We start from the raw sequence: 21,043 nt of genomic DNA on the forward strand, positions 1-21,043 counted from the left end.
CAGCCGCGGTTGCCACCGGAAGTAATTGAGCACCTTACCTTAGAGGGATTAGAGAGAGGAGACGGGTGAGAATGAGAGAGGATTAAAGGCTGGTGAGAGGTGGTGGAGGAACCCAATACCTGTGCCTGGCCAGTCTGGAGGGACACCAGTAGCTGGGGCTTTGTAAACAATGAGCCTGGAATGTGAAGTGGGGTGGGGCCGTGGTGTACAGTTACCTAACGGCTCCTCAGAGATGCAGCAGGTGCTCCAGACAAAGGCAACCAGCCAAGGGCAGCCCCTCCTTCTCCTGATGGACCTGATGCCACCAAGGGCCCAGGGCAAGGAGGAAGACCAGCAGCAAGGGGTCTGGTATTAACTCACCTTCAAATGGCCCTGAGGTAGTCCAGAAGAGGCCCAAGCAGGATGCTCTTGGAGGGTTCTCAGGCAGAGACCTGGAGTAGCACAGTTGCCGGGTCCAGGCTAGCCCAGGGACGGGTTTCAGCCCTTGCAGACACTCTCTAGGTGTGGAAGATATGGCCATGTGGCCTTGCCATGGTCTCGGGCTGCTGGTTTTTTGATGGTCATGGTCAAGTGTTGTTGCTGTTTTCCCAGGGATGTTGCTGTCTAGACAAGTGACACTTCTGATGTCATCTCGCCAGGGAGGATTTATAGGGGAGCCAGGATCCAAGGAGCAGAAGAATCTTCCAGACGTCCTCCCTCATCACTGCCCAAGGATGTCCACTCCTTCCCTCCCCAGGGCATGCCCATGGTGACAAGGCATTTAAAGCTCCTCTTTTAGGGGAGCTGTCCTGAAACTGGAGGACCAGGGATTGAGGGAGTCCTGGACAAGATCCCTCCTTGTCTTCTTGTCCTCAAGATAAAGCAATGGCTGGATACCAGGGTGGGGGATCGCTCAGCTTTAGCCATGCTGGAGTCCCCAAGGGCTAACTCGATGAATGGGATGGGAAGGACCTCAGGGAGCGTGGTGTCAGCTCCAGGGAATAGCCAGCCCTTCCCAAGGCTACCTTTTGGGTTCCACTGTCTGTTCCATGTCATCCTCTTCCTGACCATGGCTTTGTGTGATGAGCGGACACCCGAGTGAGCTGACCACTGCCTGGACCATGACTCAGACTCCTACCCTGTCAGAGCTGGGTAGAAGTGGTCTTTGGGGAACCCTAGACATGGAATCTTCTTCCTTTATTTGAAAGGCAGAGAGAAAGAGAATGGGGGAGAGGGTGAGATCTTCCTTCCACTAACTGGTTCACTACCCAGGCAGGGTCAGATTGAAGTCAGGAGCCAGAAGCTTCTTCTGGGTCTCCCATGTTTATGGCAGGGACCCAGGTATTAGTACCACCTTCCATGGCTTCCCCAGGCTCAATAGAAGGAAGCTGGAGTAGAAGTGGAACATCCAGGACTTGAACTAGAACTCATAAGGTGCCAGTACTGTAGGTGACAGCTTAGTTTGCTGTATCATGATATGGACCAGCATGGAGTCTCTTCATTGTAGAGATGGGGAAACAGAGGCCCAGAGGCACAGGGTATCCACAAGGAGTGGTCCTCCCATACTGAAACCCTCCTTCTCCAGGGCAGAGGTCATAGGAGGCCTGGAAGCTTCGATGAGGGAATACAAGTCCCCACCATGGGCCCCTAGGCTGTCGAGGCTGCCTGCTTCCCTCCCAACTGGCAGGGGGCCTCCACACACCATGCAGTGCCCACTGTCCTCTCTCCTCAGCCCCCTCCCCAGGACCCATTCCAGAGCCAAGCACGGGACCTCACTTAATCCCAGTTATGTAACATGCAAGGCAAACAGTGGGCCTGGGAGGAGGCAGTGCCTGTGGCCACACCCAGGAATGGGGGCAAAAGGCCCCTGGTGGCTGGAGGTTGGCAGACCAGGCTGGGACTCTGCCTGCAGTGGCCTCCTCTCCTCCAGCCTCCGCCAGCACCATGAGTGGCCGAGTGGGTGACCTGAGCCCCAAGCAGGCAGAAACCTTAGCCAAGGTGAGCACCCCTTCCCCACCAGGGGCCCAGGGGAAAGGGGCTAGTGGTGGGGTGGGAAGAGGCGGCAGTTCTTTGGATTCATTATATCCTTCACTTGGTCTCAAAGGTCAAGTCCCACAGTGCCCAGTGGCATCAGCTCCGGGCACCGGGACAGAGGGGGCGGGGGAGGACTGGCACCGCTTCTGGGCATTGGAGGAGGTAGTGCTAGCCCAGGGCTGAGGCTGGCTGCTCCCCTACCCTTTCTCCCTCCCGGCCCCTTGGTGGGACCTGAGGGATACTGCTGGCTTGTCCTCTAACCCCAGAAGAGTTGGAGGGGCAGAGGGTGTTGTCAACCACTCAGTGAGTGGGGGCAAGAACACATAATCACTGACCTTGGCCTTGTGGATCATGGGAAGGAAAAGGCACGAGCCTTGGTGAGCAGCATAGGAATGCCTTGTGCTCTAATCCCAGGCCACCTGCCCATCCATGCACACACCCCCCTCTCCCCAGTCACACACCAATCTCGCCTTCCCTGCTCACCTGCCTCCCATCCTCCCACTACATTGTCCTTCCTCTTTTCCGGCCACTCACCCCACTCAGCCATCCATCCAACCCTCTTCCTTCCCAATGACTTCCTGATCCCTTTTCCTCCTCCTTCCTCTTTTCCTCCTCTTTCTTCTTGAATTTAAAGGCAGATTTAGAAAGAAAGAAAGATGAAGAGGAAGATCTTCCATCTGATGGTTCACTCCCCCAAGGGCCTCAATGGCTGGAGTTGAGTCAATCCCAAGCCAGGAGCTTCTTCTGATTCTCCCAGGTGGTTGCAGGGTCCCAGCGCTTTGGATCATTCTCTGTTTTCCCAGGCCACAAGCAGGGAGCTGGATGGAAAGCAGAGCAACCAGGACTAGAATCTGCATGCCTTAGGGCATGCTGATGCTGCAGCTGGAGGATTAGCCCATTACAACATCGCACAGAGCCCCAGTCCCCTCTCTCCTTTTTTCATGAATGCGCCTATCTCAAGACCACCTTTCCTTCTATCCCCCCATCAGGCCCTCCTTCTAGACTTCGTGGAGAAGGGCAAGGGGTGTGGAGAGGGAAGAAGCCATGAGAATCATCTTATGTCTGGAGACCAAAGCTCCATGGGAGAAACCCACCTTAACCACTGTCCCTCTTCCCCCTAGTTCCGAGAAAATGTCCAGGACGTGTTGCCTGCCTTGCCCAACCCCGATGATTACTTCCTTCTGCGATGGCTTCGAGGTGAGGCCCAGATGGGAGAGAGGGTGCTGAGAGGGGCCGGGTCCCCCATATTCCCATTGCACCACCTTGGTTCCCACATTATAGTCCGGATGAAGGGGACAGGCTGCCCCCTGCCAGCCCCCAACACCACCACCCCACCCGGGTGTCTTCTGTATTTCCCACGGGCCAGGAGCAAGACGAGGTGGCTGTAGGCAGCCTATGTCTCATCTCACGAATCCTTTCCCTCCCTACCTTGTGCAGCTCGAAGTTTTGACCTGCAGAAGTCAGAGGCCATGCTGCGCAAGGTGACTCACTCCCGTCCCCCGACCCTAGGAGACTGGGGAGCGGTTGCGGGTGTGTTGGTGGGGGAGACCTCAAGCCCCTACTTCCTCCTGCGTTTCCCCCAGGAAACCTCACCCACCCCTCATTTCCCATTTCAGTACATGGAGTTCCGGAAGACCATGGACATCGACCACATCCTGGACTGGCAGCCCCCGGAGGTGAGCTGACACCCCATGCCATAGTCTCTCTCTGCCCTATGGCATCCCCAGCAGCCCCTGGTCACCTGGGGGGCCAGGTTTATAGGCAGCAAACCTCTGAGGACAGAGGAACACCTCCACTCCCCGCCCACCGAGGGCCTGTGCATAACTCTTCCATGATGCTAATGAGTATTCCCAGGCGTTTGTGAGGTGCACCCCCCGCAGAAGGCTTCACTGGCCTGAGCTCGGGGAAAGGCAACTGCCCTTTTACAAGATGAGATGCTGAGGGCACGAAGCAATAGCCTAGCAGGTAAAGTTCTCACCTTGTATACCGGTATCCCAAATGGGTGCCGGTTCGCATCCCAGCTGCCCCGATTCTCATCCAGCTCCCTGTTTGTGGCCTGGGAAAGCAGTCGAGGACAGACCAAAGCCTTAGAACTCTGCACCCACATAGGAGACCCAGAAGAGGCTCCAGGCTCTTGGCTTCGGATTGGCACAATTCCAGCCATTGTGGTCACCTGGGGAGTGAATCAATGGACGGGAGATCTTTCTCTCTGTCTCTCCTCCTCTCTGTATATCTGGCTTTTTAATAAACATAAAATGAATCTTTTTAAAAAAAATTCTTTTTAAAAATGGAGATCTTGAGGCCTAGCAATAGGTTAAGCAAGTTGCCCAGGATGAGGCTCAGAATTGAGCTGAAGTCTGAGAACCCAGGCTCTTATAAAATATTTTTTTCCCCAAGAGGCAGAGAAGTAGACTAGACAAGACAGAGAAGTCCCACCTGCTGCTTCATACCTCCAAATATCTGCAATGGCCAGACTGAAGCTGGGCCTCAAGAACTCAATCCAGGTAGCAGGGGCCCAGGCACTTGGGCTATCCTCTGCTGCTTTCCCCAGGCCATCAATGAGGGAGTTGGAGCAGATGTAGAGCAGCCAGGACTTGAACCAGCACCCATATGGGATGCCGGCATTGCACGCAGCAGCTTTACTTGCTATGCCACAGCACCAGCTTCTTGGCCTTGTTATTTACCTGCTTTGAGCAAGGTCCTTCCTTGTTTGATCTTCAGTTTGGTCCTTGAGGGATGACAGTGCCATCCTCCAGGGGAGGGACATTCCTTCATACCAGACTATGTGTGTCAGACCCTAATGGTCAGCCTGGCCTGGACTGGCGATGGCAGGTTTCTGTGGAGGTGTGCAATGCTAAGCTCAGTGTACCTTTCCATGCACAGGTGATCCAGAAGTACATGCCTGGGGGGCTGTGTGGCTATGACCGTGATGGCTGCCCAGTGTGGTATGATATCATCGGGCCCCTCGATCCCAAGGGACTCCTCTTCTCAGTCACCAAACAAGATCTGCTCAAGACCAAGATGAGGGACTGCGAGCGCATCCTACATGAGTGTGACCTGCAGACAGAGCGGGTGAGACCCGGGACAGGTGCATGTGAGGGTGTGGGAGTGGCTGGGGGCAAGTGGAGATCCCGGGAGTGCATCTGTGCCCTCCGCTGCCACAGTCTAGGGATTTACGAGTCAAACTGCAGCTCTGCTCCTTCCCAGCCATGTAACCTTGGAAAGCCATCCCATTGCTCCAAGCCTCGACTTCCCCACCTACAATACAAAGTTCATAGTGAATCATGGCTGCTCACGTTCCGTGGGAGAATTGCAGTGCTTTCTCAACTTCCAGCTTAATGAACCCAGTGGACATTGAAACGTCATATAACAGAAATGGATTTACTACCTTGAAACCTACCAAACACCCTCACTTAGTCTTGCTTCCTTAGAACATTCACAAACATTTAAGTTTGCCTGTAGTTGGCTATGGCAAGAGAGCCTTGTAAGACATTTGATATCTGGGTGTAGGGAGTCAAAAGAATCAACATTCAAAATAAACTTTCTGTTATATGCTTGGTGCTTTCCCACCAGCATAACTTCTGAAAACAATATTAAATTGAGCCACTGTATTTTGTCTCAATAGAGGTAGTTTTGATAGTCCCTCTGAGACTGCACTGTTGTTTTTTTCGTTCTGGGCAACCCTACCCACCACGCACACACACACACACACACACACACACACACACACACACACACACACACCTGCCAAAAACTTACCTCAACCCTCTCCTATTTTTTTAATTTCATTCTTCAGTGCCACCTTCTCTGAAGCCCTCATATGTGTTAAATCCCCTCTTCTGTATTCCTATAGCCACTTACTGTTCTAATATGGCAGTTATCCTGTGTTGGGATGGCCCACTTGCTTGTTATCTCCCCAGCCAGACTGTGACTTCTTGAGCATTACTTGTTAGACTTGAGGTCTGGCCCAAAAGAATCACTTAATAGCAGGTGGATGGATGGGGGATGAAAGGGGGGACCTGCTATATGAATGTATAGAGAGGTGACTAGATGACGTAACTGTAGATTGATAATGTAACTACAGATGTTTCTTGACTTGTAATGGGATTACCCCTTGATTATCCCATCATAAATTGCTGTATGGTTGGATACGTGAATTGATAGGTGAATTCTTGGATGGATGGATGGATGGATGGATGGATGGATGGATGGATGGATGGATAGATGCACGGGTGGGTGGATGTGTGGGTGGGTGGATGGACATGGTTGCATGGATGGATGGATGAGTGTGAAAATGCATTCACTTTTTTTGCCAGTTGCTCCACTGAGGACAGAGTTGGGGGTGGGTAGGACGAATCCCTACGGGGATCTTTTACTTGGGTCACCATCTCCCAAACCTGAATCCTGAACTCTGGAACTGCTCCCTCCTCAATCTTGCAGCTGGGGAGGAAGATTGAGACCATTGTGATGATATTTGACTGTGAGGGTCTGGGACTGAAGCACTTCTGGAAGCCCCTGGTAGAAGTGTATCAGGAGGTAAGAAGGCCCATGGGCACTCCCATTTGCTTGGATGACCATGTTGGCCTGCTGCGACCTTGATGCTTGCTTGGCCCTAATGATTTCATGGCAGGTGGTTGCCTGTATGGGCTCCATCGCTAAAGACTTAAGATGGGAATGCCCTACAGAGTGGGGCTTGGGAACAACACTGCTTTGAGACAACAGGAGTCAACTTCCTCCAAAGCATTTCCAGCCCTGTCAACACTGCTCTGTGACATGAACAAGTCAGTTCCTAATATTTGAGTTCCATCACTTCCAAAGTGGAGTTGGCAGGTGCATTGTGATCATTTATTAAACAGCAGACACCATTACGATACTATCATTACTATAACCTGTGCTCTAACATTAATAGCATATAACTATTATTAATAATAGGGGAACAAGGTGGTAAGGTCTCTTCCAGGGCCAGAGGAAGAGGAAAAGGTAAAACAGAAAAACCTGCACAGAACCACCCCAAAATCTCCAGGTGGGGGACCACAAAGAAGATATGGGTAAGAGGTCAGACGTGGGTTTGATGGGGGTCTCACTTGGTTCCACAGTTCTTTGGCCTCCTTGAAGAGAATTACCCAGAGACCCTGAAGTTCATGCTCATCGTGAAAGGTGTGTGGAAAGTGGCTTCACGTACTGGTCTCCATCTCCTCACCTGCACCCTGAGAAGGGTAACAGTGCCTTTACCCCGGCTGAGGCATGTTGATTGTTTGGCTCCCTGCAAATCTCTGAGAGTACTTGGCACAAAGTAAGGGCTCAAGAAAAAGGCGTTTCTTTGGTTGGCCTTACTGCAAGAGATAGCTCCGGCCTCAGCTGTTCCAGGCATCCCCACTCAGTGCCCTGACCCATAAAGAGCTCTCCCTCCCTGCCAGCTGTGTTATGTATCCACCCTGTTTTCCTGGCTGAGTTTTGTGTTTCATTGAAGCAATGCCTCTTATCATCCTGTATCTCTAACAGCCTGGGTGGCATGGTAGATGTTGAGAAAGTATTTGGTGGTTATTGGGTTGGATAGAGAAAAGGATGAGTGGATGTTAGATGGTTAGTGGGTTAGTTGGTGACTTGGTTGTTTGGGTGGCTGTCCAGTTGACTGACCAATTGGTTGCCTGGCTAGTTGACCAGCTTGGTCTCCAGCTAGTCATTCACTTGATTGATTAAGTGACTGATTGGCATTTTGGTTGACTGATTGTCTGGGTAATCTTGATTAATTGGCTGAGCGATCTTTTTGACGGGATCTCAGGTCGTTTGCTGGCCAGAAGGGACTGTTGAGTGGGTAGTTGGATGATTGTTGAGTGGGCTGATTTGTTTGGCAGTTGACTTGTTAGATGTTTTTACCAATAGAAGGTAAACAAGCTGACTGTTTTGTTGGCATGCTGAATGGTTGATTGGACACGCGAATGACTGTTGGTTGACTGGCTAGAAGTTTGGAGGATTGACTCAATTGGATGAGTAGTTAATAGACTGGACAATTCTTTAGTAGGTACTTGGTGGATCTGTTGACTGGTGGTCAATTGCTTTGTGGCATACCAGGCATTGGAACTAGCCAGGGCTGGTCCCAATTCCTCCCTCAACATTGGCTGTGGCTCTTGAACTACTATCTCAATATGTCCCTCCCTGTGTCCCTCCAGCTACAAAACTGTTCCCTGTGGGCTACAACCTCATGAAACCCTTCCTGAGTGAGGAGACACGCAGGAAAATCGTGGTGTTGGGAAGTAAGTAGCTGCAGCTCCATTCCCTAAGCTCTATGTGTGACCATGGAGGGAGGTTGGGCCATCACTCCCCCTAGAACTCCACATGTGACCCAAAGTTACAGATTCCTTCTTCCCACAAGTGGGGTGAGCCTCATCTCAGGGAGTCTACCCAGCTACTGTGCCCTGTTCCCTGCCACAACCCTTTGGTGAAAAAGATCTACATGAGGGACTCCTTGCCAGTTTCAATTTGGCTCCCAATCAACCTGCTGCTCTGCTGGCAGCTACCATGCTGGCTGCTTTCAAGGGCAGCCTGGACTGAGGAGGATGAGAAGCAAGAAAAAGCAGGACTCAGAAAATACTCATCGTGAATGAGTATTTCATGTCATAGGAAATGTCATGGAGTCAACAAACTAGATTGGAGAACATTGTGGACAGTGTAATTTTATTTTGACAAAAACAAATATATGTTTCTAGTAGAAGGCAAAACAAGTTATTGATTTGTTGATGATGAGACATCCTGTGGTTTTGAACTGTGTTTGTATAATTGCTAGTATTACTTCCTGTTCACACAAGATATGTATTACTTTTATAGAAAAGTCATTTTTTAAAGAAGTGACAACATGAGACAAAGAGAGGAGGGAAGTAGTTCTTCTTTAAAAAAATATATTTTTATTAGAAATGCTGATCAGATTTGTGGAGAGTAGGAAAGATGAAGATCTTCCGTCTTCTGGTTCACTCCCTCAAGTGGCTACTACAGCCAGAGCTGAGCTGATCCAATGTCAGGAGCCAAAAGATTTGTCCAGTTCTCCCAAACAAGTACAGGGTCCCAAGGCTTTATATCTGGGAAGTAGTTCTTAAACTCAAAGCAGTAACACTGAACTTGGAAGAAAACTTCTCCCAAACAGAAAAGCCAGATCAAGGAATCAGGAAAACTGAGGATCCATCGAGTGGCAAGGAGGGGTCTTATCCCCTCTCTCTGCCTTCCTATTACCCAAGCTCTTGTCTCTCACCAAGTCCATTGGGTGAGGAGTTCACAGAATCACAAGGAAGCTTGGTGTGAGGGGCTCAGGCCCCTGCCTTCTCACCCTCTCCATCCTGTAGTAGGGTGGGCTTCCATCACCCTTCAGACCCCATGTGAAAGGGCTCTGCCCCATTTGGTGCCTCCCAAGGCTCTGCCCAGTTGGCCCCTGGTGTTCCAGGAATGACAATCTTCTCCATTGTCCCTTGGAGGACTATCCCATGCTCAAGGGGATGAGCCTAAGGACTGGGGAAGGGTGATCACTCAGGATGCTGAGAGCTTTGCAGAGAATGAAAAACAGTGAGAAAGGGAGGTGGTCATGCCAAAGTCCCAGAGCTGCTCATCCTTCACCAAGTCCAACTTGGTTATGTCACTTATTCACTGAGGGACCCCCAACAAGGGCTAGGACCGCACTGAGCTTTAAAGTTTCATGAAGACACTGACACTGACGCAACTCCAGCCAAGGGGAAGCATACTTCCATAGCAACACAACACCGGTAAAGACACTGAGGTAGCCTGCTAGCTCCAGAGAGGTTTGGAAAATCCAGTTCAGGTTAGATTAGTGGGTGTGGGAGGCTGACTGGTCCCTCCCATGTCTCATAATCACCCTTCCTCCTCCTCTTACTCCAGGCAGCTGGAAGGAAGGTCTGCTGAAACTCATCAGTCCTGAGGAACTGCCTGCTCATTTTGGAGGGACCCTAACAGACCCTGATGGGAACCCCAAATGTTTAACCAAGGTACAAGGAACCCTAAAAGCAGAGGGTGGTTGGAGCACCTCACTGGGTTTCCCTGTTATACACTCATTGATTTCACAAATACCAGTAGCGAGATCACCAAGGAAGGTGTTCAGCTGGTCTATGCAAGCTACAGTCATGCCCTTGTGGGCACAGTCAGGCAGCTATGTAGGCAAAGGAGAAAGGGGAAGTTTGACCCAGAGGGATAAACTGGAGGGAAGCTGGCCCAGGGACTTCTACTGGGTTAGGCAAAGATCCAGGGCTGGGGGTGGATAGGTTGAGTAAGATATGTCCAGGAGATGGTGAATAAAGCTGAACCACGAGAACCAGCACAAGCCCATCCGAGTCTGTGTCTGCAGATCAACTACGGTGGGGAGATCCCCAAATCCATGTACGTGCGGGACCAGGTGAAGGCTCAGTATGAACACTCAGTACAGATCAGCCGAGGCTCCTCACACCAGGTGGAGTATGAGATCCTGTTTCCAGGCTGCGTGCTCAGGTAGGCTCAGGTTGGCTTAGGCCACCGTTACGCACTGCGGCTGGGTGCTAACACCCTCTGGGACCCAGCAGGCTGAGTAGCAATCTGACCCCTCCAGGTGGCAGTTCGCCTCTGATGGTGGAGACATTGGCTTTGGAGTCTTTCTGAAGACCAAGGTGGGGGAGCGACAGCGTGCAGGGGAGATGACGGAGGTGCTGGCCAACCAGCGTTACAATGCCCACATGGTACCTGAGGATGGGAGCCTCACCTGCAGCGAGGCTGGCATGTGTAAGTCTGCCTGGGCTGCATCCTGACTCCAGAAGCCTGGAACTACCAGCAGTTGGTTTAGAGAAAGAAACCAAGGGGTAGTGACCCCCACAGCCCAACCGGGGACACACTGTCTGGGTCCATGTCACCCATGCACACACAGAGAGCATACTCTTCATCCAAGGTGGCTGGGAGGCTTTTTACCCTTCTCCCACTCCCTCCCCCTTGGCATTGTCCAGGTGCCTGTCCAGGTATGGAGACAATGAGATGCCACTTTATTGTACCTATTGCCAGAGGTCGCAACTAAAGCCAGGGCAGGGGTGGGAGGAATCTGATTACAGGCTCTGCTCAGTGGTGGCAGTTCCCAGGGGAAATGGGAACCTAGCCCAGCTGGGCAAACAAAGCCAGCAGGAACCCAAACCTGGTCTCCACTCCTCCCACTGCCATCACACCCCCAGGGAGTGCTGGGGCAGGGCTGCAGGATGTAAAGCCACCTTTCCATCTGTTCCCCAGATGTCCTGCGCTTCGACAACACCTACAGCTTCGTCCATGCCAAGAAGGTCAGCTTCACAGTGGAGGTGCTGCTCCCAGATGAGGGCATGCAGAAGTACGACAAGGAGCTCACCCCCATCTAGGGGACCCTTCGCTCTTCACAGAACCCTGACTCTCTCTTCTCTCTCTATGGATAATGCTGCTTCTCTCCTCAAAATCAATCATTCATCCTCCTGACCCTGGGACATTAGTGAGTAAGGAACGCCTGCCAGCTGCAAGGGTTGGATCAGGACGCAGGCTTTTGGAATACCAAGACTGTGAAAGAGAAACAAGGATCTCATAGGTGACCTGGAAACCCAAGAAACAGGAAAAAAAATCCCCAGGCCCTTCTCTCCACCCCTCCTGATCTATTTGTGTGCTTGAACTCCTTTTCTTGGGTGCCATATCTACATTCTTTTCCATGCCCCTGTGTGTATAGTAGGTGCTCACTCTTTATCTGTACAGCTGAGTGGAGGACCGGAAGGTAACCAGCAAGCAATTCCTGGGTTTGGGAGAGCAGGAGGAACCTGGGCGGCAGCATTGATCAGCACCTTGGACAGCGACTGATGCAAGGAGCCAATGGATTGGTCCTGGGTGGGTCCAGGGGATCCAGCCCCCAGAATTCCGGCAGTGGCTTCCTCTTGGGAGACACACACGCACACACACACACACCTTGTGGGCATCTTTGAAAAGATATGCCTCCCTCAGATTCTGTTTCCTTTGGTCCAACAGTTCCCCCCACCAATCACGTCTGCCCTCACTTACTCCCTTCCCTTGGAGCTCACAATTTAGGTTTTTGGTGATTAAAGGAAAGTTCCTGGAAGTTAAGAAAGTCACATCTGGCTCTAGCTGCTACCTGACATAATAAAAATTCACTGTCACATATGGGTGCTCTTCATGAAACTGACGTTGTACCAAGGGCTTTACGAGCTGGTTGCATTCTCTCTCTTTTCAAAAATTGATTCATTAATGGAAAGGCAGGGAGAAAGAAGTTCTCCATCCAAGGATCCATTCCCCAAATGCATGCAACAACTAGGACTGGATCCAGCAGATCTAGAGCTCTCTTAGGTTCCAGCAACCAAGTATATATGAAAGCCATTGCTGTCTGCTGGGGCAGGCACTTAGAGCAAGCTGGATCACATGCCTAGCCAGGTGTTGAACACGGGATATAGCCGGTGAGCATCCCAAGAAGCAACTTAACTGGCTACAGTGAATGTCCACACAGCTCCTTCTGCCTCCAGGAGGGTTGTCCTAGGTGTCATCCTCTCAACCTCTATGTGTGGGCAGGAGAGACACTCTACCCATTGGACAGCCAGAGCAGTGGAGACCCAGGATGTCTGAGCAGCTTCCCCGGGAGGCTCACACAGAGAGAGGTGGAGCTTGTGTCTCCACGCCCCGCATCCCATCCACGGCTCATGGAGCATGACTTCCTGACTCCCACAACGACCCTGGCACACGAGGCTTGCAGGATTTCTTCCCCGACTTCCTATTCTAAGGCAGGCACACAGTATCACAGGTGGTAGCACCAGGTCCTGACCCAAGCCCCACCAAAAGGAGCCAGATTGCACCTGACAATGGAAGGTGGCTGGTGACCACAAGGGGACCTTGAGGACACACTGAGAGTGTCTGACTCCAAGGCTCATCACACCCGTTATGGGCACCTGTGCGTCCTTACCTGCACTCAGAGCTGGCCACCCAGGAAGTGGCACTGGGGAGGGAGTCTCCAGTCTTACATAGCTTCGTCCTCGTCTTATAACTTTTGTCCAGTCTTATAACTTTGCCTAGTGGATCCTCTTGTTCCAGCCGTGGTCAGTAGACATGGCAGAGCAGGGCATGGGAGGCAGGAAGTCCTGGGCCCACAGTCTTCCCACTGTGTGGCAAAGGCCCGTAAGACTAGGACCTCCAGTTCCAACATCCCAGATATGGCTCCACTGCCCTAGGGAGGCCAAAGATGGTAGCTGTTAAATCTTTCCCAATAGACAGGGCTCCACTGTGGCAGCTGAGGCCAAAAGCCTGGGCCCCCTTACTGTGTGGCACTCAGGTCAGGCACCCTGGGGACAAGTCCCTGCTGCAGCAAATTCAGTCCCAGACTTCTAAGTGCTCTTGTTCCAGGAGAGAGACGGGTAAGTGTAAGGATAATAACCATCAGGTGGGTGCTGCAGGGCAAGGTAGTTGGCTTGGGTCTGGGTCAGGAGCTGGGACCTCGAAGGGTGGAAAAGGATTTGGGAAATGGAGTGTGGAGGGCATTCTTGGCTGGGCAAAGACATGGTGGCTGACCAGCATGCCAGGCGCATTGGAGAATGGTAGGAGACATTAAATCCAAGAAAAAAGGTGCAAGGCTGGTGGGGAGGCCACCTGTGCCTCCGGATCAGAAAGATGATGCTTTCTGCGTCGGGCACTTAAGGAGTTTCCACACCATGAGGTCCTCCACAGAAAAGGTGAGAGCATTCATAAGCAAGTCCTGTCACCTGAGACGCCTAGGACAAGATAGCCCGGTCACCAGGAACAGGCCACTAACAGCTAACAGATGTCCCTCAGTATCTGCCAGTGACCAGTTCCGGATGCCTCAAGGACATCAAAATCCACAGACCCTCAGGCTCCTTGGAAAAATAGCACGGTAGTTACCCAGAACATATCCTATCCCCTTCTATAGGATTACTTATGTGAGTGCTACACGGATAGTGGTGATGCTGTAGAAATAGCAAGAGGAAACGGTTGCATGTGTTCAGTTTAGATAGCATTCCTCATCCCACTCTTTCCTGTTCCCAGCTATTTGCCATCCGCTATTGTTAAAAACCTGGGGGGGGGGGGGGATGGGGATGGGATGGGCCCAGCGGCGTGGCCTAGCGGCTAAAGTGCTCACCTTGAATGCGCCGGGATCCCATAAGGGTACCGGTTCTAATCCTGGCAGCTTCACTTCCCATCCAGCTCCCTGCTTGTGGCCTGGGAAAGCAGTCAAGGACGGCCCAAAGCCTTGGGACCCTGCACCCGCGTGGGAGACCTGGGAGGAACTTCCTGGATCCTGGCTTTGTCTCGGCATAGAGTGAATCATCAGACAGAAGATATTCCTCTCTGTCTCTTCTCCTCTCTGTGTATCTGTCTTTCCAATTAAAAAAAAAAAAAGTAAATCTTAAAAAAAAAGAGGGAAAAAAAAAAGAAACGTGGGGGGAACCTGTGGCTAGAGGACCTAGTGTGTTACGTTAGGCTGTGCTGCCCTCTTGTGGCAGTGTTAAGTAATAGGACCAGCATCTTGGCACCGGTCAAGTACCTTGCAGGGAAGGAGAGGGTCCCAGTCTGAGTCCATGGTCATGAACCCAGAACACAGAAGTTTTTACGGAGCTGCGTAAGCAGCCGTGCTGGCCGAGACTTCTAAAACCTGCCAGGAGTTTTAGAATCCATTCCTGTCGGTTGTCCTCCCATGTGTGCTGTGGTTGGGGCCACCTGTCCCTGCTGTCGCTAGTTGCTGGAAGCCTGTGAAAACCCCTCCTCTGCTCCTGCTCTTTAAATGGTGTGTTTTGCAGCATGTGGAGTGCCCCTAACCCTGCCCCGTCCCTGCCATCTGTGTCCAGGTGATCCAGCAGTATATGGCTGGGGGCATGTGTGGCTATGACCTGGAGGATTGCCCGGTCTAGTATGATATCATCGGCCCTCTGGACACTAAGGGACTGCTGTTCTCGGCCAGCAAGCAGGACCTGCTGAGGAGCAAACTGCGTGATTGTGAGTTGCTTCAGCAGGAATGTGCCCGCCAAACCGCGAAGGCAGCCGGGATGGGGCTGCCCACGGTGGCCAGTGTGCAAGCCAGTAGGGAGAGCACCTGCTCCGTGCCAGTAGGTCATTCTGTGACCTGGTACCCCAGGACCTCTTTATGAGGCAGGGACACCGGTGGGGGTAGTCAAGGGCAAAGAGGTGAACAGCGGGGGGCTCTGAAGGCTACTCAGACTCGGCTGAAGGGAAAGGATTCCGAAGTGATGGATTGGGAGGTTATGGTGGGGGGATGGGGGATCCGAGACCCACGAGGCACAAGTGACAAGGAAGGAGGCCAGGCAGGGGGCGGGGCTGAGGGACTTAGCATGTACCCACGGGCACAGAGCTTTATTTTGGCCTGGGCAGCTCCTGGCTGCAGGGAGCCATGGAGGCAGATCCCAGCTGTGGGTGCCCTGTCCATGCCTGTGGGAGAAAGGGGGAGGGAAACTTCTGGGCAGGACAAGGGCACCGGCATTAGCCAGGGTATGGGGTTAGAATGGGCTGGGGTTTGAGGAAAACAAGCGAGGGAAAGGGGATGGCTTGCCAGAACAGGATGAGACAGGAGTCGGAGAAAGGCCCACCTCACCCCTGCAGGGACACACACCTCCAAGGGAGACCTGCAGATTCACTCTGTCACCATAGCAGACACCGACCCCGCTGCCCAGACCCCACAGCACCCCCATCCTCTCATTAGCAGCCTCTCCCAGCCAGCCCTGTGGCCACTAGAGGTCCCAGCAGAGTGGAGCCTGCCAAGCTGCCTGCGCTGGAAGGACCATGGGACTTGATGTAAAGCTCAGGCCAGGGCTGAAGAGGGGAGGGTCAGGGTGTATTCCATGCCTGCCTCACCCCTGGGAACTGACAGCACCAACTGTGGAGCTTTCTGAGATGGTGACCTGAATGCAAGCCACTGTGAGCCAGACATGGCTGAAAAAGCTACCCCACCGACTTCCCCGACCTGCCCCATCTCCCAGCTTAACTCCAATCAAAAACTCCCCTTCTTTTGTCGAGTTTTATTTCTTTTTACTTGAAAGGCAGAGCAACGGAGAGAGACAGAGAAAGGAAGATCTTCCAACCACATATTCACTTCCCCACAGGTCTGCAACAGCCAGGGCTGGGCCGGGCCAAAGCCAGGAGCCTGGAGCTCAAGGCAGGCCTCCCCTGTGGGTGGCAGGGACCCAAGAACTTGTGCCATCACCTACTGCCAGGGGCACATCAGCAGGAAGTGGGATAGGAAGCCGAGCAGCGACTGAACCAGGTGTTCCCATAGAGAACGCACCAGGCCTCCCAAGTGGAGTGCTAACCACTGCACCATAACACCGGCCCTGAAACTCAGCCTGGCCCATGACTGCCTCCCTGCCAGGTCACAGCAGCCCTAGCACCAGGGTTGAGCTGGCAGGTCAGGGTGCCCTGAGCTATCCTGACTGTGCTTTTTTTTCTTTCCTACGTTCTGGGCATTCCTTGCCTTACTAGGGCCTCCCGTCTCCTGACAAACCCCAGGAGAGTGCAACACCCAGACAGTGCCCGTCCTCGTCCTCATCACACAGTCTGTCACAGAAGTGGCCAGGAACGGGTCCTGCCTCCGTCTGCGCCGTCGTAGCAGCTGCTGCTCCTTGAAGCCACTGCCTCTAAGTGTCCATCCAGCTCCAATCCTCCCAGGTGCCAGGGGCCTAGACCCTGGGGGCAGTCATGCCCCGGCCAGGAGTGACCCAACTGACGGGTCAGCTCCTGGGGTAGGGTCAGGAGGATCTGGGCTTCCCCACCGACGGGTAGAGCTTGCGCAGGCTGGAGTCCAGCAGGAAGTCCACCGACCTGCAGAGCAGGGGAGGGGAAGGGAGGTGAACTGGAGGCCACGGCTCACAGAGGAGGCAGTAGGGAGCAGGAGGCTGCCTGGGGCTAGGGGAAGGGCCTTCCAGCTGTATGAGCATACCTGTCCCTGTCCCACCCCTGGCAAAGCCAGAGCCAAGTCCCTGGAATGGGTAGCTGACATTCTTTATTCAGGCACGTGGACAGGGAGGAGCTCAGGTTAGGCCTCATGGTCAGGGAAGTTTCCCAAGAAGAACTTAACTTCCCACTTTTTATTGGTCTGCTTCTAAGCACATGACCCAAGCCTGGCCAATCAGAGAAGAAAAATGGGCTCGGGGCGGGCACTCGAGCTGAGATGGGCCAGTGACAGTCTTTGTTGCATTTTTGTTTTTGCTGTCATTATGTGAAAGGTCGTTATGCTGGTGGGAAGCTGCGAGCTGCCAGTCACCTTCATCCCTAGGCAGGGAAAGTGACCAAAGGCAACAGGCACAGCGTGGGGGCAGGTGGAGAGGAAGCCAGCAGGTCTTTGATGACACTCTAGGCATGCCTAGAACCAGCCACGCCCCAAAGCAACCACAATCCTTGACTTTCACTCCTTCCTCACCCTGCAGGGTGCCCCTGTTCCTGCTTGCCTCCAGGCGGTAATAACAGTAGTGCTAAAACGTCCTTGCTGTGAGCCCCAATACCCTCAAGACACTCCTCTTCCGGTACTGCCACAGTACCTGCCAGGTCCTATGCCAAAGTGCAGAGGTTGCCCTATTCTATCCGCAGAGCCCCAGGTGCCCACCCTGCCCTGGCACAGCTGGCATCTCTCAGGCCTCTCTAAAGCCAGCCGTATGTACCCACCTGCAGAGTGGATATGCCCTGCAGCCTGAGGGCACGCACCTGTCAATGGGGTGGATGATGACCGGGATGGTGAGCAGCCCCAGCGCTGTCGTGGTCCACTTGCGGACAGCCAGGGGCCAGCGGGTGGCAGTGCCCAGGACATAGAGAGAGGCGGCACACACGCGGTTGATGGTGAAGCCTGGGATGGCCACAGAGGCCAGAGCCTGCCACACAAAGGTGTCCACCACGGCCACAGTCACTCTGGTGCTGCGGCCTGCTTCAGGGCTCGGCACCTGAGGAGGCAAAAGACGTTGAGTCCAGCAAGAGCCTGGGACCAGACACTCTGTGGGAGGCGCATAGGAGGCCAGGGAAGAGGAAGTGGCCACAGGGGTGGAGCACTGGGGCACAAGGAAGTGGGCTCTGGACTGTACCATATTCAGGACAGGGAGGGGAAAAGCCCTATACTCACCTCTCCGGCTTTCTTGCCCTTGTCAATGGCATCGGCCAGCACGTAGGAGCTGGACACGCCGTAGCTCAGCCACACCACAGCCGCGGGCACCATGGAGCGGAAAGCCTCCCCCACCTCATTGGCATAGCCTGGGGCCAGGGTGGGTGGACAGGTCATTGGGAGATCTTGTAGGGTGTTCCACAAGGGTTTGCCTCCCACCAGCAGGCGTCATTCCTAGGCTGCCAAGGCATGCCAGTGACCTCGGAGGACCTGTGCACTTGGGGAATGGGGGACCAACCATGTTCACGTAGAGGACACTGTGGTCGGGCTGAGCACGGGGACACCATGTTTGCACGACTCATGAGTCAAATGTCCCAGCCCAGGGTTCGGGGAGTGTGGGCACTAACGTGGTAACAGCCAGGATGGAAGCCAGAGAAGGCAGCCCACCCACCCTATGCAGGTCCATCCTGGAAGGCCTGGCCATCTGGACAGCCAGATGTTGTGTGCCCTTAGGCAACTCCTTAGCCCTTTCTGGGTCAGTCCCAGGCTCTAGCAGAATGAGAATCAAGACCCCGATCGCCCCCCCCCCCCCACACACACACCTGCACCCTCCAAGCCCTGTGCTCACATCCGGTCACCCCTGCGTGCACCCCACAGCCTCTGCGCCCCCCACGCCACCCCATGGCCAGGAACTCACCCAAGTATCGCACCCACGTGTCCCGGTAGAGGTCGCGCTCGGCGGGCTGCAGCTGCGTCTCCGACATGATCTCTCACGTCCTCTGCAGCCACGTCCTTGTCCACCTGCACTTGGGTCCACCACGCCCGCGGCGCCAGGCGGGCGGGCGAAGGTCCACGGCTGAAGGACAGGACGGACGGACGAGCCCCGCAGCAGGGAGCGTCTGCAAATTCCCCCAGCGCGCCCAAGCCCCTCTGCCAGGCTCACAGGATCCAGCAGGTGCCGGGGACCTCACCGGAAGGGTTTTTTTGGGGGGTTCTCCCGTCCCCCGCGCGGTTTAAAACGAGAGCTGCGTGGTCACAGGCGAGAACACCACTGCTCGAGCCTCACTTCATTCCTTTGTATCTGGGGGGGGCCAACTGCACACACTGGGGTCCCCAGTAGCCTGCCCCCTCCCTCCAGCCTGGGGACCCAGTCTCCGCATGCGGGGATATCAGGATTTGAATCCACGTATTGCACTCTTTTGGGGGTGCTCGGAATGTGGGGATGGGGGCACCGGGACCACCCTGCGAGGTAGGGGGGTTGGCAGGCGTCAGAGTCCCTCCTGGGAAGCGGGCACGACGCGTGTCCATCAAGCTCTGGGAACTCAGTGGGGAGGGGACGCAGCCTGTGGGCAGCGGGAATGAATGCAGGGATGGGTGGGAATTGGGAATCCCTTGGAGACAGGCCTGACCCTGTGCTCAGATCCAGGTTATGCTACCCCCTGGAGCGACAGTGCCTACCTTGGTCAAATAAATAAGTAAATGAACGAATCAATAAATTAAACATAAGCCAAGTGATGCTGAGCGCTGTGTGTTCGCAATAACCTCCAGGGCAGCCGGTTCAGGCCTTCCGCCTGCTGCCAGGGACGCTCGTTAATGCATTTTAAGTTTTTGGTTCAAGGTCGGGGGGGAAAGTGCGCACCTCGATTCCCTATTGAAACCCCGGAAGTCAAGCCTAGTATTTGCAGGCTTTGCGGGGTCACAACGAGGCAGTCCCTGGAAACACCCTCAGTGCTGGTGCGAAATTAGGAGATGGTCCCTAAAGTCACGTGGTCCGCGGCCTCCCTGCCGTTCCGGGTTCGCAGTCGCCGCCGCGGGCCGCTCCCCCCGGTACCGGCACTGTGTGCGCACGAGGCACCGGGCACGTCCCGCCCTCACTGTGAAGGCGGAAGAAGCCCTGCGTGCCCTCTGCAAAGATGGCGGAGGAACCCCGCCCTTCCGGCTGGACCAATCAGAACACAGCTGGAGGATAGACCCCTCCCCGGGGACCCGCGAGGGGCGGGGGGCCAGGACTTGTGCGCATGCGCCTGGTCTGTTGCCGTGAAGCTCCCGTGACGTGTCTGAGCGAGACACAGAGGATCCGGCGAGTCATGGAGGGTCACTCCGTGTGCGAATTGAACGCTGTTTTATTCCGTTGGTTAATTTTGCTAACAGGGCGTGATCAGTCAAGGCCAGCATGTCGGGCCGGGGGCTCCTGCAGCCCGGGCCAGCTCTGGGTCCGCGCCTTGCCCGGGCTGTGTGCACCCTGCACCAGGCGATCCTTCGCAGGGACCTGGTTAAGCTGTGCGTTTGCAAGGCCGGCTCGGCGATGGCATGCTGGCCGGGCCTCGGGCTGCACACGCCAACAAGCACAAGGAACCCACTGTGCCCACTGACCACCTGCCAGAGATGAGGTGGCCAGGGCCCGGATCACAGGCGCGGTGGGAGGACTGCCAACTTGTGCCGGGTGCGCCTTGATGAGAGGCATGTGGCAATGAAAAAGGGGCTGAAAACCCCCGTCTCTTCCCTCTTGGAGGGCTTCACTCCCACCGCCAGCCTCCCCTGGCCCTTTTGGGGAGCCGGGGTCTCTGGAAGCGATTGTCCTTGTGCTTTGCTTTGGGAGAACTGGGACGGCCACCCCAAAGTCCCCTGCAAGAAGTCCTCCCAGTCCCTGACAATCATTAGTAATCAAAGAGGTTGGGGGGCACAGGAGTGTCTGGTATCTTTCTCCAGGTGTAACCCTTTCCTGGGGGTGGGGGGCGTGCATCTGTGCTGACTTGGGCACCCCTGCCAAAGTGAGAAAAAGTTCTCACGAACCTCCAACCCCAACCATCATGCCCGGCTCCAGCAACCAACCACCACTTCACTGCCCACTGCTTGGGAATGGCCTCCAGTCCCAGGTTCATTTGGGATCAAATCCTTCCTCTGTAATGCTAGACCTCCAGCTTTTTTTCCCCTCCCCCTGCTTTTTTT

General features: G+C 54.2%; 2 protein-coding genes across 4 annotated transcripts; one reads left to right on the top strand and one right to left on the bottom strand.

Annotated features, from left to right (window-relative positions):
* Window positions 1-1,841: 1,841 nt before the first annotated feature.
* Window positions 1,842-11,642, top strand: LOC121171928 (SEC14-like protein 3). 3 transcript variants are annotated; one of them, XM_041003647.1, is made up of 12 exons: window positions 1,842-1,977; window positions 3,135-3,210; window positions 3,451-3,494; window positions 3,630-3,689; window positions 4,897-5,085; window positions 6,454-6,549; window positions 7,110-7,170; window positions 8,184-8,271; window positions 9,899-10,001; window positions 10,358-10,497; window positions 10,595-10,764; window positions 11,257-11,642. In XM_041003647.1, exons 1-12 carry the CDS (start codon window positions 1,924-1,926, stop codon window positions 11,376-11,378), a joined length of 1,203 nt encoding a protein of 400 aa, XP_040859581.1. In that variant the 5' UTR covers window positions 1,842-1,923; the 3' UTR covers window positions 11,379-11,642. The 3 variants fall into 3 exon arrangements, with proteins under 3 accessions (XP_040859581.1, XP_040859582.1, XP_040859583.1); XM_041003648.1 differs by having other exon boundaries at window positions 1,870-1,977; window positions 8,184-8,267; window positions 9,895-10,001; XM_041003649.1 differs by lacking the exons at window positions 3,630-3,689; window positions 4,897-5,085 and having other exon boundaries at window positions 1,870-1,977.
* Window positions 11,643-16,651: 5,009 nt separating this feature from the next.
* Window positions 16,652-18,960, bottom strand: MTFP1 (mitochondrial fission process 1). The gene is made up of 4 exons (XM_041003652.1): window positions 18,792-18,960; window positions 18,116-18,243; window positions 17,707-17,939; window positions 16,652-16,827 (listed from the first exon to the last, which is right to left on the bottom strand). Exons 1-4 carry the CDS (start codon window positions 18,856-18,858, stop codon window positions 16,755-16,757), a joined length of 501 nt encoding a protein of 166 aa, XP_040859586.1. The 5' UTR covers window positions 18,859-18,960; the 3' UTR covers window positions 16,652-16,754.
* Between the last annotated feature and the right edge of the window lie 2,083 nt (window positions 18,961-21,043).

Source organism: Ochotona curzoniae, unplaced genomic scaffold (assembly GCF_017591425.1).
Source record: "Ochotona curzoniae isolate NIBS_2020 unplaced genomic scaffold, NIBS_Ocur_1.0 scaffold_274, whole genome shotgun sequence".
Lineage (NCBI taxonomy): Eukaryota > Metazoa > Chordata > Mammalia > Lagomorpha > Ochotonidae > Ochotona > Ochotona curzoniae.